This window comes from Tetrao urogallus, assembly GCF_951394365.1.
Source record: "Tetrao urogallus genome assembly, chromosome: Z".
NCBI lineage: Eukaryota > Metazoa > Chordata > Aves > Galliformes > Phasianidae > Tetrao > Tetrao urogallus.
The window spans coordinates 26,095,200-26,113,301 of record NC_136816.1 but is presented as its reverse complement, the minus strand read 5'-3'; the positions used below and the strand labels follow the sequence as shown (position 1 = coordinate 26,113,301).

At 33.8% G+C, this 18,102-nt stretch overlaps 1 protein-coding gene across 1 annotated transcript in view; it reads left to right on the top strand.

The window, feature by feature from the left end:
* The window catches only part of MAN2A1 (mannosidase alpha class 2A member 1), a gene marked incomplete at both ends in the record, with an annotated part of 112,034 nt that overhangs the window by 42,394 nt on the left and 51,538 nt on the right, over positions 1 to 18,102 (top strand). Inside the window, 5 exons of the mRNA XM_079548795.1 lie at positions 88 to 265; positions 2,311 to 2,513; positions 9,908 to 10,093; positions 10,867 to 10,981; positions 13,974 to 14,041. Coding sequence (XP_079404921.1) covers positions 88 to 265; positions 2,311 to 2,513; positions 9,908 to 10,093; positions 10,867 to 10,981; positions 13,974 to 14,041 — 750 coding nt within the window. The remainder of the gene's footprint in view (positions 1 to 87; positions 266 to 2,310; positions 2,514 to 9,907; positions 10,094 to 10,866; positions 10,982 to 13,973; positions 14,042 to 18,102) is intronic.

The following is an 18,102-nucleotide window of genomic DNA, read 5'->3' as shown; positions in this document are numbered from 1 at the left end:
ATGCATAGCTTGATGTCAGATAATTGTTTCAAATACTTATCTTTACTCTTCTGTTTTCTGAATTATATTATTATTTTTTTTTCAAAGGGCTTGGATGATTTTAGATCAATACAGAAAGAAGTCAAAGCTTTTCCGTACTAAAGTTCTGCTGGCTCCACTAGGGGATGATTTTCGGTATGCTGAGAGCTCAGAATGGGATCAGCAGTATCAGAACTATCAGAAGTTGTTTGATTATATGAATGCTCATCCTGAATTGCATGTTAAGGTAAGTAAAAACCTTCCTCATGTTTGTGGAGAAAACTGGCTCTCAGTATTCTGAAATGCAGTGGTAAAACACTGGTAGTTTTGAAGCAGAACATTCCCAGTAGCACTACATGCTTGCAAATTCTAAGTAATATTCAAACTAGATTATTTTTTATTTCACAGAGTTCATGTTTAGTTATTTTAAGGCTCACGGGGTTTGTCTTTGTTATATGAAATGATTTGATTTTCTTACTGGAAGTTCAGGAAACTTATGTCACTATGTTTGAGTCCTCTTGTTTTTATGTCCTACAGTGCTGTAACAAACAAAAGAAGTTAACTGAAAGGTGATTGCTTGCACATATTTTTACTATTAAAATAATACTGTTTAATACAGTAAAATCTGTGATTAACCTGACTACAGAAGTAGTGAATTATCAGATTAAATTATCCATATTCTTTCATTCTGCTGTATAAACTGTGTACTTCAAAGTCTTCTACAGTATATTCTTTCTGAAGTCTGTTACATTTTCATCACTTCTTAACATGGGACTAAGAGATAGTGGAGCACAATCTTGGTTTTTCTTATGTATGAAGTGAGAGCACTATTTTTTTCCCCCCATATTTAGTCTTCTTAAACCTGGTCTACCTTTTTCACTTCTTTTTCAGTTTTTACGTACAGTATATACCCTAATTCTCTCAAATCTCCCCTGTTACCCTAATCCTGCAGGTTTGAGTAGTACATTAGCTCTTTCTGCTGGCTTCTTGACTAGTGTTATGTGTAAGAAGGATGATTTGTTGGGCTCACAGCTGACAGCTCGTCAGCATCTGTCTTCTGTGAGGTATGGATGACATGACAAATGTGAATGTTTACTATGGAAGGGAATAGACCTGGAAAATACTCTTTGGTCATCTTGCAATCACTATCTTTACTAGACTGAACAAGTAATTATTCTTTGGGCACTAACAGCAATAGAGTTTTTGTTGTCTCATTTCCTACTGATCAGAGCTATGTGAATTCATCCCTGGTGCAAAAGCTGTGGGCTCCGCCTCTGGTATTGTTCCTCAAGGACCATTTCTGCTGTAGGTTCTGCTCAGGGGTCTCCTATCATGGTTTCTAGTGGTCTACTTCATTAGCCCTTACTTGCCCACCTTAATTAATACCTTGGGTATTAGATGATCATTGTGGTCCTTCTCAATCTGGGCCATTTTATGATTCAAACAATCAATATCTAAGATGCTTTGTCTGGATGCAGCACTATTACCCTACATTCCATCTCCTTATTTATTTAGTTTTTGGCTTTTTTTTTTTTTTCTTAATATGTTGGTGTCATTTTTGTGTGCGAATAAGATTTAGCAGCAGAACTTGCACCCTGCGCCATCCGCTGCACCTTTCCAAGTGAACTTAAACTTCATAGGCAAATAAAATGTCATGATCAACTTCTTAAGAACTTAGAGTATATAGAGGGTTCACCATCCTGCCTTAAGAGCTCTGATGCCTTTTATTCTAATGGATTTTATTGGTTGCACAAGGTACTATCTTTTCAGCCTTTGTAGCCCTCAAGCTTGTAGGTGCTGTCTTTTGATCATGGATCTCAATAAACAATTTCTTTGAATGTAGGTTAAAAAAAAAGCCAACAAACTATTGACACTCATTTTTAATTTTCTGAACAGCAGTCACATGGATTCTAGATTTTGGTGTATTACATTCAGTTTCTTGTTTAGTCCGGATGTGAACGTAGATGATACTGAGGAAATTATTTGCTCATATATTAGACTTACATAAGAGAATACTTTCACTCCTTTTTTACAATTAATTTTTATTTCGGATATTAATGCATTCTTAACATGGAAAAAAAAGTTTTTCATATTTCTTGAACATGAAATTCATGAAGAACTTCTGAAAGAATCATTACCCTTGTCTGAAAAGCATGCAGGGAAATGTTATAGCTTAGATTTCTATTATAATTCTTCTTGAAGACTGACATATTCCTGGAATGTGTGTGTATCATTCTCTTCATATGTCTAAATAAAGAAATTGGAACTATGGTCATTTTAATTTTCTTCCAGGCCCAGTTTGGAACTTTATCGGATTACTTTGAAGCTCTTCACAAAGAAAGTAATTTGGGTGAAAGGAGCAGCAGCTCATTTTTCCCTGTATTAAGTGGAGACTTTTTCACCTATGCAGACAGGGATCATCACTACTGGAGTGGATATTTTACATCACGACCCTTCTATAAACGACTGGATAGAGTCTTGGAATCCTACTTACGGTAAATACTGCTTTCCAATAAGTATATAACATGTCATTTAATATGTGAGAGAGGTGAATGTGTAAATACGTGTGTTGGATAGGTGGAAAACTAATTGGAAATCTGTTTTTTAAATTTAGTTACAGGAAGGATGGCAGAGTAGTCTCCCAGTAATGATGATTAGTCAATATACCTGAAATTTCATCAATCCGCAGAAATACAGTGTTATTTTTTTGATCCAAACAAGTAATTTACTCGTATCTACTATTCAAGTGACCATCAGGTCCTGAATCCAGCAGGATTTATTTCTTTTTATTTCTGTATTTGATCTGGATAAGTGTAAAATCTGTCCTTCCTCAGAGTTTTGGAAGGATTTCAGAGGCAGTTTAAAAGTAGTCAAGAACATTGTGTTACCTCAGACTGTCAGGATTGCCTTGCTGTGATAAGTGTTTACATCTTTAAAAAAAAAAAAAAAATTGCTCTATTAACGTGGTAATTAAGTGGTTTCCCTTTGTAGTATGTGGATCAATAAGTCTGTGGATCAAATGCATTGAGAAAGACTAAACTGTATTGATGGCTCCAGAAACTATTTTGCATGGGATACAAATCTGTGACTTGTCTATTCGCAAAACTTGGGGACCCTGTTTCCAAGGATGACTCTTAAAATGATGCTTTCTCAAAGGATTTTTTTTGTTGTCTTTGAAGGGACTTTTGAAGTACAGGTGTTGGAATGCAGCCTCTTTTGCAGATCAGACCTTTTGGGCTATAGAAAATATGTAGAATGATGAATGATCCTTACAGTATTTCTGATCACATATTCTTGTGTTGCAATGGCAGTGGTGGAGGGAGCAAGAAAGGTAATATATAGGATTTCAGAAAATCTGAAATTGGATAAAGTGTAGACTTCACAGACTTGAGATACATCTTGTACGTGATCTGTAAGTTCTGTTCATCTTGTAATTAACTTGGTTTTTTTAGCTTTCTGTTTGAATTCAAAGAATGTAGAGTAACAGAGCTGAGGAAAAATTATGAAGAAGTGGAAGCAAGAGCAAGACCTAAGAAATTTGAGGGCCTGAAACTTAAAAAGGTGTTTAGGAAGAGAAGATGCGATAAAACTTCAAAATTTTTTGAGGTATTGCAGTGAATAGGAAGAAGTTAAGAACTTTCACGGATTTCCAAGTATTGATGAAGGAAACCAAAGACAGTCAGCAAAGAGGAGGAAAATAAGACAAAGTTGTAAGGAATGGTAAAAAGCAAGAAGTTTCCTTAGAAGGACAGTGTAAAAATTTTATAATAAAGATGATGAAGTTATGTCTGTAGTGTTTTGGTTTTGGAAAATTATCAATGCATATACCTAAAGCTCATTAAAATGATGCTCTTTTTTATGTTTCATATTTCATATTGTCTCAGTGCTGAAATGTTTTCAGTGTTGGCTTAGTATTTTCTTATTGTGTTATGTAGCAACTGTGTACCTGATCCACCGGCTGTTCCGCGTTTTCCTGCTGTGGAAGCATTTCATTCTTTATGCTGCTTTTCAAAATGTTTTCTTGCACTTTTTTTTTTTTTTTTTTCATTGAAAATATCTTTTTATCTCTTTACGGACTCATTTTTCAAAACTGAAACAGTCTTGTTGAAATGTAAGGACGTGAATCGCAACAATTTTAGTAGGATGTGATGTGCTAGCAAGGAGTGTTCACGGTATAATTAGATTTCTATTTTAGCTCTACTTATCTGGGATTTTCTTTTTTTTTCTATGTACCAGTGATTTTAAGAGTGTTTGCAGTCTTAATTTTATTATCAGAAAATAGTTACACTTGATTAAATGAACTTACTGAGAAGAGGCAATTTGAAATTGAGATATCCGGGTAAGGTTTCTGAAAAACAGTAGCATAATGGGATGGTCAGAGGTAATAAAGGTCTTCAAAACTTTTTCATCATGCCACTCCAGCTGTAAAAAAATAAAATAAATTATTACCTTCCTCTCTCTCCTTCCCCTCTATAAGTTTGTTCATTTAAAAATTATGGAATAGTTCAGTTGCAAAAGATCTGCAGTAATCATCAGGTCAAACTGCCTGACTGTTCAGGTCTAACCAAAACTTAAAGCACAGTAGAACGACTGAAGGCATTGTCCAAATGTCTCCTGAACACTGAGAGGCATGGAGCATCAACTGTCTCTCTAGGAAGCTTCTTCCAGTAGTTGACTACCTGCATGGTAAATACATTTTTTTAATGCAGAGTCTGACACCTCCTGGCAGTGCAGCTCTGTGCTGTTTCCATCTTGACATCAATTCCCAGGAGCAGAGCCCAGCATCTACCTGTGCTTTCCCTTCTCAGGTTGCTGCAGAGAGCAGTGAGGTCACTTCTCGGCCTGTTCTTTACCAAACTGGACAGCCCAGTGTCCTCAGCCTCTCCTCACAAGACACACTTCGCATCCCTATTACCAGATTTGTGTGTATATCTGTCTGTGTGTCTACCTAATTGTCTGTGTGTATCACTGCCCAGCCATCATTTTAGTTTTGTGGTCCAGGTGTGGAAGGTCAACAAAGGTAAATGTGTATGCTCACTTTTGTATAACTTAGTTGCTCTGACTTTGTTCGGTGCTTCGTTTGGTGTTCATCAAGTTCAGGAGTCTTCAGCAAGCTTCTGTGGTGATTGACTAGACAGAGTGCCCCAAAGTCCTGACCTTTATTTGACCTTGTCCCTGCTCGTGCTGTGTTGGAGTCTTGGTGTTATGTGAGCACTTTGGTAAGGCCCACTAGCTCCAGCTTCTTCCACACTGCAGAGCCTGGGTTATGTGCTTTGAGACCAGGCCCTGCAAGCTGTGCGTAGGTATCCTTCAAGAAGGCCTTGGCAACAGTAAAACATGCACAGAAGTAAAAGAAGGTTTGAGATAAGTTATATTTTTAAGTTGTGTGTAAGTAGTGATTAAAGTAGTATTCTTATTAACAATTTATTAATATTTATTATTAAATAATTGATTTACTAATGTTAGAAAAGAAAATCTCACATCCCAGTAGATGGTCTTGCACACCTTTTGATACATGTACGCTGAACTTTAGAGGTATATAGCCTTAAAGTCTGAGATTGAAAAGTATAAAACAAAAAGCTCTCCTTGTTTTTTTTCTTGAAATTACTGCTTCTCTTTCCTTAACTGTATAAACATTCAGGAAAAAAGAATTCTGTACAGGTTTGCAGACTACAATATTGCTAGCAATGTAGCAAAATAGGAAATTGATACAAGTCATAATTTAAAAATTATGAGCTTAGTTGTACGAAAGCATTTTTATGCCAGGCTTGAGTTGGAAAAAATATCTTTGTGTGTTGCAGTGTTGCTATGTTGATAGTTTAACTATTTGTCAAGTATTTTGAAAAGTGTTGTAAAGCAGATAAGTTCTACTTCATTGATAACTAATATGAATATTATTTTCTACTTCATTGATAATTTATATGAATATTGTTGAAAGGCATACAAATTGCCTTTCTTTTGTTAAAGTTCTCATGTTTTAGTCAATCTTAGGGTGTATGTGTATATGTGTACATATATACAAAAACAATTTACTTTATTGTGTGATCCTAAATATTGTTATATTCCGGAAGCTTTCTGTATATTTTCAATTCTTTGCTGCTTATCCCCATGGTTGCATTTTCTAGATCCACAAAAGCTCGGTGTTCCAGTGATTTATATCAAGTAATCATATTTTTGTATGTTAGTACTTTAATTGGATTTAATGCTATAGATCTATATGCCAGTTTGCTTTTCTTTGGTGAGCTATTACCAGATGGCTGTTGGCATCCTTCTTTCTGTAGCCCTACCAGTATAGTAGGTGCTATGGGACCCCAAATTATAGTCCCTTCCACATTCTTATCCTTCTTGGAAATAGTATGTTGCTATCTGATGCTAGACTGTGAAATGTCAGCCATTCTGAGAGAGTGGCTTTACAGCATAGATTCGCTAGTCTTATTACTGGGTCCTGCGGTCAAAGCCTGTTGAACTTAACAGATGCTTATTAGTTCACTTTTACTTACTAGATAAAATGAAGAAGGTGAAGAGAGCTGGGAATAGTTCAAACTGGACCTTTTATATTGTTCACTGCAATACCTTTCCTGCCATGCTTTTTTTGTTTTTGATGAACAAAAAAGCTTAATATTTGTTTGTAGTTAAATGTCTGTAGTTCAGGCAAATGTTTTGAGAGAAAATAATTACTCAATCCATCTGCTGCCTTCTGTGAAAAAAGCTTAGACATATTATTCAGATTGGATGATATCAGTTTCAGTAATTATCTCTTTCTACCATGAAAAATTGTCAACCTCTGTAAGTCATTTTCTGTATGTTATTGCATTGTGAGAAATGAAGACTTGGGGAAGCAAATCAGGTCAGAAGTCTCCATTTGCACTTGTCAGATAATTATTTTAGATCTTGCAGAGTAGTTTTAAACAGTAGATTTAATCTTCATTATGCTCAACTTTTTTAAAAATATATTTTGCTAACATCTCTTAGTAATCTGTAGCTTGCTGCACAGTTGAACGTCTAGAATAGATGCTGAAATAAAAATGTAACTAACTGTTGATTTGAGCTTTCGTGTTTTACTCTTTTCAAGTTGGAGGTAGTTTTTCTTAAAATTCAAATTCTAGAAGAACATAGCAATTTCTCAGCTTTTGAAATGGGACATACTAAGTGTACAGGCTAAAATATGTCAAAACTAGTCGTTTACAGAAATCTTAAATATTAACATATTGTTTTTATTGAAAATGTAGGAAATTGAAATACAAAATTGTATTATAATTTTTTATACCCAGGTGCAATATACAGGTGAAATTGTGACTTGATATTTTCATATTAGAATACTTACAAAGGCTGTGAAAATTCAGTTCTGGCAGATGGAATAAAAGTACTGTTTGGGTATTTGACAGCTTAATTCAAGTAAAATACCTTCTGAGATCTGAAATGTTTGTGTGGTCTAATAAAAAACGGATCAAGCATAAAATGTCTAATTTTAATCTTCATTTATGTAAAAAATATTTTTTTTATGTGCTAAAAGGTAGCCCTTTTAAGCTTTTCTGAACATTTCATCAGAACTTGAAATGTTGCAAGTGTTGTGCTTTTGTAACAAACAAACAAACAAAAACCTAAGAATTTTAGGAGCTTACAAAGAGGGAATTTGTAAGGCACTTAAAATACAAAAATATGATTTTATTAGGAACATTTTATTTTTTAGTGTAATTTCATTATAAATTATAAGCTAATGAGAACTAATCTATCATAAGTATCTTTCCCTTTAAGTGAAAACAGCCTTGTTTAACACTGGTAGTGGGCAAAATTCATTGCCTGAGATTCATGTTTGTTATGATGGATTAAGGATTTAATTTCATTTTAGCTTTATCATAGCTTTATTCTTCTCAAACATGTTATTGCATCTGCTTTATTCATCTTTGCTTTTCAGTAGTTATGTTGCTGTTTTGTATGAATTGCTTTCAAGTTTATATTTGATATTTACAACTTTACACCATTAAAATATTTACCCATGTACGAGTGTAAGTTAACTTCAACACCTGCAAAAGCTGCTAAATATACAGGTGAATCTAAACTTTTGTTTTTAAGAATTTAACCAAAGCATGTTGGCTTTTGTACCTGAAAAGATATTCATCCTTCTATAGCCTCTGTGTATGACATGTAAGAACAAGATGTATGAATGCTTGTACAGATGGCTAGAAAAGGGCACATCTTCAGAGTTCAGAAGCTCTTGGTGAAATCATTTACTTTTATTTATTTAGGTTACATAGAGAGTAGACCTAAAGCTATAATGGGTATAATCTTTGAGAAATCAGTCAAGTAATACTTCGTTTATTCAGTGTTCTGTCAAGTAGAATTACAGAATGAAATGACTACAAATGGGTAATTTTTAAGTAACTCTCTTAGTCGTGCTTCCAATATGCTGTGGTTTGAAATAGAAGTGAGAAATATTAAGGCTTTATATGACTTTCATAGGGAGATTTTTAAAAGGTGTAACTTCTTGCTTCTAAGTTAAAGATTTTTAAACTAGAATGTTACTATTGGTTTCTCTTCTGGGTATCTTTCTTCTTAGACCACTGAACCATTCTACTGTTTAAAATAACACTAAGATCTGAAAGGAAAAATCTGTATCTAAAAGACTGATCTAAGTGTTAGATCTGTAAAACAGAATCACATATTTTTCTGAAAGGCAAAGAAGTTCCAAGTGTTCCTTCTAGAGGAAGTGGCTAAGTCAATTAAAAAGAAAGATAAATCTTTCAAACAGAGTTTATTCAGGGTTTTACATTTGTATCAATAGCGTGACATTTTGCCTTTTTTTTTTTTTTTTTTGCACTTCACACTAGTAGTATGTAACTTCTTGGTTTCCTTTAACTGTGAGGAAATTCATTTTTAAAAACAGTACCCTAATATTGTAGGAAAAGGAGATAAGAAAAAGTTAACAGATGATATCCAAAATATTTTGCAGGCATCTTTGTTAGGTATTCAGGATGACTGGCAATTGCAGTATTTTTGTAAAATAATTCATACTCTTCTGAAATTTGTTGAAACCTAATGATAATGATTTAGTGTCAGAAGCTTTAGCATAAGAAATTGGATAGAAAGGCTTCTCACTGTGTTTAATCTTACCTGTGTTTTGTATCCAGAGTTCCAACATATCAAATGACAATTTAGTGTGGATGTATTATGTAACTCTTTTAGATAAGTTACTTAAATTTCAAAAGATAGAATACTTATAAGTAAAAGTGTATATACTTATATATATGTAAGTATTCTATCTTTTGTTATTTTATAATTTTAGTAATTTGAAAGTAACTGTATTTATATACACACACACAAATATACATATACATATAAAAATATGTACATACACATATAAATATATACATATGTATATACTAATCTGTAGATTCTGTGTAATTTGAAAAAATACCTGTATTTACACGCACATGAATATATATGTACATGTGTATATGTAGAATGTACAGATTAGTATACTTAAGACAATGTTATTTTATAAATAGTTGCTTTTTGAAATAAAAACCCGTATATCTCCCGTAAGACAGTCTATCTCTAGTGTATTTATTTGAAGATCTGATCTGTATATCTCACATTTCTTATGCTATGTTATAGTGATATAATTTTAATCTATAAATATTTTCTGTCACTGACAAGCATTGCAGAAAGCTCACAAGATGTGAAGCTAGTTGACGATGATGTGCAGTCGAGATTTTTAACTGTTTGAAGCTAGCAGCAGGCTGAAAAGTACTAGATTAACATTTCAAGATCTCATGGAACCAGATATGATTAAAGACTTGTCAGTGCAAGTTTATTGCTCAGGTAAAACGTGTCTTGCATTTTGCTTTTTAAACCTTTAAAAATATTTTATTTTTGTCTACTATTTCAGAGCAGCTGAGATCCTTTACTCCTTGGCTTTGGTACAGTCCTATAAATACAATAAGATGAGTGTATTTCCTTCAGTGAATAACTATAAATTGCTGACAGAAGCAAGGAGGAACCTTGGACTCTTTCAGCATCATGATGCTATTACAGGAACATCAAAGGATTGGGTAGTTGTGGATTATGGCACTAGGTAATTTAATATAGATGTATACACTTAAATCTCATTTTGCTATTGCTTTTTTTTACAAAAAGGTTTGTTTTAAGCAGGCATGAGTTTACTGCAGTTTGCAAAATGCCCAGTTCTAAAAGTGTGATATTATCAGTTACAGTAATGTCTGCATTTTATTGTATAGGAGAATTGTTGCCTGTTGGAATATAAATCATTACTGAATTTGATTGATTGTTGGTTGATGGTTCAGCATGTCTCTTAAATTGATTATTAATTACTATTTAAGTTGCCTTTAAGATAATCTTTGAACCTACTGAGTTCATAGGGAATATTCTTAAATTTCAAAAAAGTATTGATTTATCTATAAAAACAGAGTAAAACATATAAATTAGTGCAATGAGCACAATGAGATAAAATTACAATTAAAATCACATAGCTGTATATTTAAGAATCTTTAAACTTTGTATCAGTTGAGAAAGTGGAAGCGATGATAATCATTTAAAAGAATTATTTTTGTCTTCCTGGTGGTTTCTTTAATCCTGCTTAAATACAATCTTTACTCAGAACAACTTTTCAGGCCAGTCTTCAGATATCGGAAATGAAACATATAAAACACAAAATTCCCTAAGACTAACGTTTTATGAAATAGTGGTATGTTAGGGGCATACATTTTGTGGTATAATAGTGGAATGGAAATTATGTTTTCAGGATGCAAATTAGGAATATAATCAAATTTAGCATAAATGACAGAAAACAATTTCTGAAAACTAATGCTACTTCAAAAATTTTAACAGGCTTTTCCATTCTCTAATGAACTTGAAGAAAGTGATAATTGACTCTGCTCATATTCTTATCTTGAAGGATAAAGGTGCTTATAATTATGATATATCAACTCCATTCCTTAAAATGGTAAGCTATATTTCTTCATTTTCTCTAAAAAATGAGTACTCTTTTCAATACAGTTGAGTGGTCTGGGAAAGATCAGATTGAAATTTGCTGCTATTAATTGTTCAAGAACCCACTTCTTACCACTGTTCATACTGAAGATGTTGGAAAATAAAAGGTGAAAACTTCAGCTGTTGAAGCTGAAAAGAAGTTCACAACTTAAATAATTGGGCTTATTATGTTCCACGTTGTGAATGACACAATTAAATTGAGTATTTATATTTTCTTACAAGTTGCATTTATTGATAATTTCAGGAGTATAGATAGAATGCATGACTGTATGGTGGTATGCAGTCTTGTAATTTGACACAGCTGGTTTATTTATTTTTTTTCTTACAATATTTTCTATCTTGAATAGAAGTATAAACCAGATTTTCAGGACAAAGTCTAGACAAGCCTTGTGCTTTTTTCGTCAGCTGAGCTCACTGTAAACAAGAATCTACTGAAGTTAGCAGTGGATGTCCATACATCATTTTGAGACTCACTTTACAAGAATGCCCTAAAGAAGGGCACTTGCTAATATTATTTACTTTCGGTATTCTTAATTTTTCCCCTTTCCAAACACAACTTGTCCACTTTTATGGCTATATAATCTTAGGAATTGTTACATCTGCATTAGATTGAAATGAGGTACTTTAATTTGTTAATGTATATATGTATATATAGTATACTATATATTGTATATGTCTCCAGCATGTCGTAAGCTTAATATACCCATACTTCTGTGGATATTTCATAGAATCATAGGATGGCTTGGGTTGGAATAGACCTCAACAATAGTAAAGTTCCAACTCCCCCTGCCATAGGCAGGGTTGCCAACCTCTAGATAAGTACTACATCACATTGCCCAGGGCCCATCCAACATGGCCTTAAACACCTCCAGGGATGGTGCAACTTCTCTACGGTTCACCACTCTCTCAGTAAAAAACTTCCCCCTCACATCTAATCTAAATCTCCTTTCCTTTAGTTTAGAACTATCCCCCCTTGTCCTGTCACTATCTTGCCACGTAAAAAGTTGATTTCCCTCATATTTCTGAACTCCCTTTAAATATTGGAAGCTGCAGTGAAATCTTCCTGCAGCCTTCTCTCTTCCAGGCTGAACAAGCCCAGTCCCTTCAGTCTGTCTTCATAGAAGAAGTGCTCCAGCCCTTGGACCATCCTTGTGGCCCTCCTCTGCACCCTCTCCAAAAGCTCCACTGTTTCCTGTGATGGGAACCCACACTTGGATGCAGTGCTCCAGCTGGGTCCTTACAAGGATAAAGTTGAAGAAAAATATCCTCCTTTGTCTTGCTGGTCACCTGTCTTCTGCTGTAGTACAGCATACACTTGGCGTGTGGTCTGCAAGATCACACTGCTGACTCAAGTCTAGCTTTTTGCCCTTTAAGTACAGACACCACCATTAGCTTTTTGGTCAGCCATGATCAAGAGCCTGCGTGTTGTGGTTGTTGTGGTCGTAAAAATGCACCAGTGGAAGTGACCTGCTTTTGCTATCATCACTACTGAAATGAATCACCCACCATCTCACTGTGCTCACATCCACTATTTAATTTCCATAAATGTCCAGTGAGCACTGGTGAATGTCATTGGGTGCCTTTTTTTTTTTTTTTTCCCAGATGGAGAAATTCAGTGACACACCTGTTTCCATGCCAGAAGCATTTTGTCAAACTGCCCCTCTGCCACAATTTGTCACACAGCAACAAAACGTAATAGAATATTTTTGGGAAGGTTCATTCTCCTACTCCTGTGTCACCAACATTCACTTTGACCTCTGACATTGTGGGCCATCATAATATAGTAGGAGGCAGTGGTTTTCGAACAGCCCTTACAATTGATTGGACCAGTCCTGTATATATGTTTAATTGGGTGCAGAAAAAAAGCTTTCATATATGTGGCAATAGTTTGATTAAAAAAAAAAAAAAAATTAAGGGTGTTTTCTGAAGTATTCTCTGGAACTGGGAGCTTTTTACTTCAGTTGCAATTTTTGTAGCTGTCAAAATTGTATGAACCAATGCAAATGAAACAGTACTGATAGCTGTTTTCTTGCTTAAAAACTAAGGCAATAGTTACAGCAATATCTCATCACTACTAATTTCTTTGAAGCTGTTATTAGAGAAAAGAGAAACTATTGAAAAACAGGAATTTATGTATACTGTGAAGCGATTCTTGAAATTTGTTGTATAAAAATCAAAACCAAACCCCTAAACTATTTTTGAAGATTTATTTATGACAAGATCTGTCAGAAGACTGAAGTCTGTGTGACAAAAATAGAGGATTATAGGACTTCTGTGAGTAAATAGAAACTTAGTATTATATAGCTGTTTGCAGAGTTTGAAGGAGGTTGGTGATAATAACATCTGGCATACAAGAATGAAAAAATTGACTTACAATATGACAGTGGTTAATTATAATAACAGACAATAACAGAACAAAGATTTCTCACTGAATTCTTTAAAGTAAAGGCTTCTTTGTCAGTCTTAAAGAGTCCAAAATCTTCACTGATTCTGTGTCTAAACCATAATAATTACGAATCACCTTTTGAGAAGATGTCTTTCTGTGTAATATGCTAAGTCAGGGTTCTAATTATGGTATGGCTAGCATATCTTTGTACTTCATAAAGTTTGTGTAATCTTGTATCACAGAATCACAGAATCATAGAATCTTTAAAGTTGAAAGTCATTTAGTCATCTGGTCTAGCTCTTCTGCAATGAACGGGAACATCCAGTGCTACATCAGGTAGCTCAGGGCCTAACCCAGTCTCACCTCCCTCACTGTAAAAGTCTTTTTCCTTATGTCTAAACTAGATCTACCCTCCTTAAGTTTGAAAATATTTTCTCTTGTTTTATCCCAACAGATTCTGCTGAAGATCCTCTCTCTGTATATTATATATAATACATATTGTATATAACTAATATTTATTAGTGTATTCAAAAGCTAATTTATAAATGTTGTCTTGTAGGATGATGTTCAGTCTTCCCAAGATTCTTTGCCGCATAAGACAGTTATAAAGCTGACATCGCAACCAAGGTAAATAATTCATGTGTTATTTAGGGTCTGAGATTCTTCTGGTAATAAATGTTTTCTCCACTACCTGGTAGTTTTTTTTGCTCTTTCATTGTTTTCTGATTTTCCTTTTAAATAAAGGTACAATGCAGTTTAGCATGTTATGCTGATGTTATTTCATCTGTTTGAAAGAGGACAACATTCTTTCAGGTATATGGAAGTTTCTCCCATTGCACTAATTCATCTGCAGCAAGTGAAATGGTCTGATTACTATATGCTTTAACAGCATTGTAATTCTTAATAAATTATAACTGAGAGCAGCAAAATATTAACTGAACATGATTACAGCTGGCTGGATTGCACTGTGAATTTTTGTAAGACCTAAAAATCACGGTGTATAAATATATATCTTTAAAGAGTCAGTTTTGAAGCTATGTTTTCTCTTACTTCCAAGTTTCCACTGTAGTAAAGATTCTTGCTGCTTTCCCTGTAAATATTTGGTATACAAACTCAAATAAGTTAGACATTCATTAAGACCAATACATCTAAATAAACGGAGTAAGATGTATGGATGTGGGAGCTGCTGTGTTTATCCATAAAACAATACAAGGCTATTTTATCCTTACAGAACAAGAGATTTAAGTTTAATTTAAAAGTGGTGAATATTGTTTTTCTGATCTAGTATCTAATTTCCCTGTTTCTGGCAGGCAGCAAGCTAATAAAACTTGCTTGCCTAACTCATGAAGGTGACAGACTATTATAACTGCTGCTATTCAGAGATTCCAACTTAGAAAAAAATGAGCTAAGTTTGGTCCTTGTGAGCCTTAGGAGGATGCTTCAGTCCTCTGAAGTTAAATGCATGTAATGCATGCACAGTTTTGATATGAATTTGTCTCTAGAACATCATGTGAACTTGCAACTTTTTTTTTTTTAGTAAGAATTTTGGTCTCTGTGAACTGAATAGATGTTAAATAGCTTATTTAAAATTTGTTGTCCAAAATGGCTAAAGAAAAGAAAGTAGATGCCTGTTTGTTTAACTAATTTTTTTCAAATTCTTCAAAACATCTCTCTAAAAATCTTCACTAGTAGGGTGTTACAGATATTGTAATAAACATCTGCTTGGCTGGAAGCAAGTTGTTTTTGCCATTTGAGTGTAATTTGAACACTTCTGCTTTCCCTGCTTGATTTAGATGTTGAAATTTCACCTACCTTGCTCCTGTTCCCTGGCAGGTTTTTTGTTTGCATCCAGTGTGCCATGTGTCTCTCTACATAGCATGCTTAAGTAGTATTTTTTTTTCCCTTTTGGATATCAGAGTATTTCAAGTAATTCCTTTTTTATTTGTAGTTATACATTAAGATAAGCATGCTAAACTTTATTATGAAATTGATATTATCCTGGGAATCTTTTACTGTTGTGCTCTGAACTTGTCTTAGCTTTCTAAGAAAAAGTTGACGTTGGAATAGTTTTGCAAATTTTTAACTTTCCTAATACTCTGAAGATGCCATGAAGTCATATAATTCACCTTCACCTTCCAGACAGCCTGTAATCAGAGCAATGAGTGATCAAATACAGAGATTAAAAAAAAATAAAAGAAAAATTGTAAATGGCAGGAGAAAAATGACAAGGTAATATTGTTATTACTGCCTGAAAACCTGCTTCCTTTTTGTAATGATTTCCTGTTTTGAAGCACTTTAGAATAATGCTTAAGTATACGACGGTACTGTATGTTTCCTCTGCTGTTCAGGTTTTCATTGGAATATATGTATGCTTTTAAACATGAACTTAGTCTAGTATCTCTGATTGTATTCTGAAACTCCATTAATACTATTACCGTTGTGAAAGGTGATGTGTTAGATAAGACAGTAACTTTTGATTGTGTATATATATGAATGTTATGATTATCTGTGTGATTTATCTAGGGAGCTGTTTTATTCCAATACAATCTGAAATGTAAATTGATAAATTATTATTGAGGATTTCTGTGTTTAAAACTCAGATAATGAAATTTCTAAGACAATTGATTTTTCAGTTAGAAGTTTTGTTATCATTATTGTCCCTGTCTGTAGCATAAAATCTCTAAATTTCTTGCCCTTCCAGTGTTATAATATGCCGTTACTGAGGACAGAGGTTTGGTCGGTCAGTGTAACTGATGAAATATTATTTCTCTTAAATTGGTTGAGTATTTAGCTGTCTGTAGTTTTGCATTTCCATGTCAAGGTCTTTAAAAATATCTCAAAAATATACTCAATTGATCATTCTTACAGTATTTTGATTCATATAATAGATGTACAGAAATAGATTCTTCATAGAATGCTCCTGAGATTTTTTTCTTTCGAATCTCATTAATTAGTCTCGATATTGTCAATTTCAAATCTGATGTTCAACAGAAAAGTAACTGGTTGTATACTTTGCCTCTTTTTTGTCCAGTCTTTATTTTATTTCTTAGTTCTTCTCACTTTTCGTGATAGCTAAATTCAGAAGTAAAGGCAGAAACCTGGTTGGACAAACTGCATGCAAGAGCTTGTACAACTTGATTGCATGGAAAAACAGAACAGAAATAGTTCTGATTTTCAGTCATTATTGTTCTGGTACAAAGTTCCGTCAAGTTGTGTAAATGAGAAGTGTCTTTTGACTTAGTTCCAAGGAGGTGTCACTTCTAGTATATTTGGTGTTATTTTACACCTCACCTGTACATTTCATTTGTCTGTAGACTGCTTTTGCCACCTCTTTTCTGAATCTGTATCTAACAAAAAAAAAAGCTTTGTTTTTTTTTTGTTTTTTTTTTGTTTTTTTTTTTTTGAATGGAGCGTTTAAAATTTTACTGTGACTGCTATTTTGGAGCACTGAAGTGGTCCTATGATCAAACATTTGAGTGCTGAAATTATAGCATAGTGAATTAGCTAAACCCCTTTTAAACACTTAATGAACTGAGGGGAAAGAACCCACCAAACTCTGAAACATTCATTAAATGCTAGATATTAATAAAGTAAAATTTTGACAGCACTTCTGTTCCCCTTACCTATGTAATACTTTGTGTAGTTATGGCTATTTGAATGGTGTTTTATGAACAAGGTTACTTGGATGAGAATTTAGTTGAAAAGATTTGTAATCACCTTTGCTGATGCTGTTAATTCAGTACTGTTCCACTTAAACAACGGGAATAATAGAACAGAAGAAAGAAGAAAAGCAAATAGAAGAAAAAAGAAACGACACGTAACTGAAAGAGCTGTGTCACAGTTCATTTTTTTAATTCTGACGTTGCTTTTAGAAACACTAGAACTCAATGTAATACTTCTAGATTTAGTGGACTGACAGGTTTTTTGGACAGCTTTTTTGCTGCTTTAATGCTATGGTCAGCGAAGATGTCTATTTAGTAAACATATTGTCATTGAGTGAAAGAAGACTGAGCAATGGAATTAAAATGGAGGTTTAAGGAGAAGCGAAAAGTAAGTTTGCTTTGATTGGAAGGCTTTTCAAAATCAGTAGTATGAAAACTTGCAGGTTCTGTGATGTGTTCTGAAAAGTTTTAGGATCAGTGTCACCCTGTATGACATTCTCATGCTGGATCTGGGGTTTCATTAGGGTCTATCATGTGATGTATTTTATGTTTTGTTAGTTTCTCCTTAGCAGGCACATCATTTTCTTGTTTTTCAGTTTTGTTTAAAATGTATGGACTTCCCATGGCTAGCTTAAACTTCTGTTACTTCTTTGATAGTTTAAAATAAAGAACTGTGTGTACTCTTACTTTAATTTTTTTAATGTGTGAGGCTAGCAAAAAGCTGCTCTCTCTCTATGATTTGTCACCTGCTCTTTTCCTTGTGGGAAATTCATGAAATGGCTTCCTGTTTATTTTGATCCTTTCCCGACTTGTTTTTATGACTGAATGAGAGAATCCAGGATAATTAAGACTCTCAGGAATTCAAAGGAAATCAGTAAAGTTTAAACCATTGTTGTTATTTTTCCTCCTAGAACCTCCTCTTTTCAAAAGGAGATGCTATTTAATCTATGGCAGAATCCTTCAGTTTACTTTAAATAAGCAAATAAAGCTGAAGCTGATGGTATTCATGCCATGCTCTGCATGCAA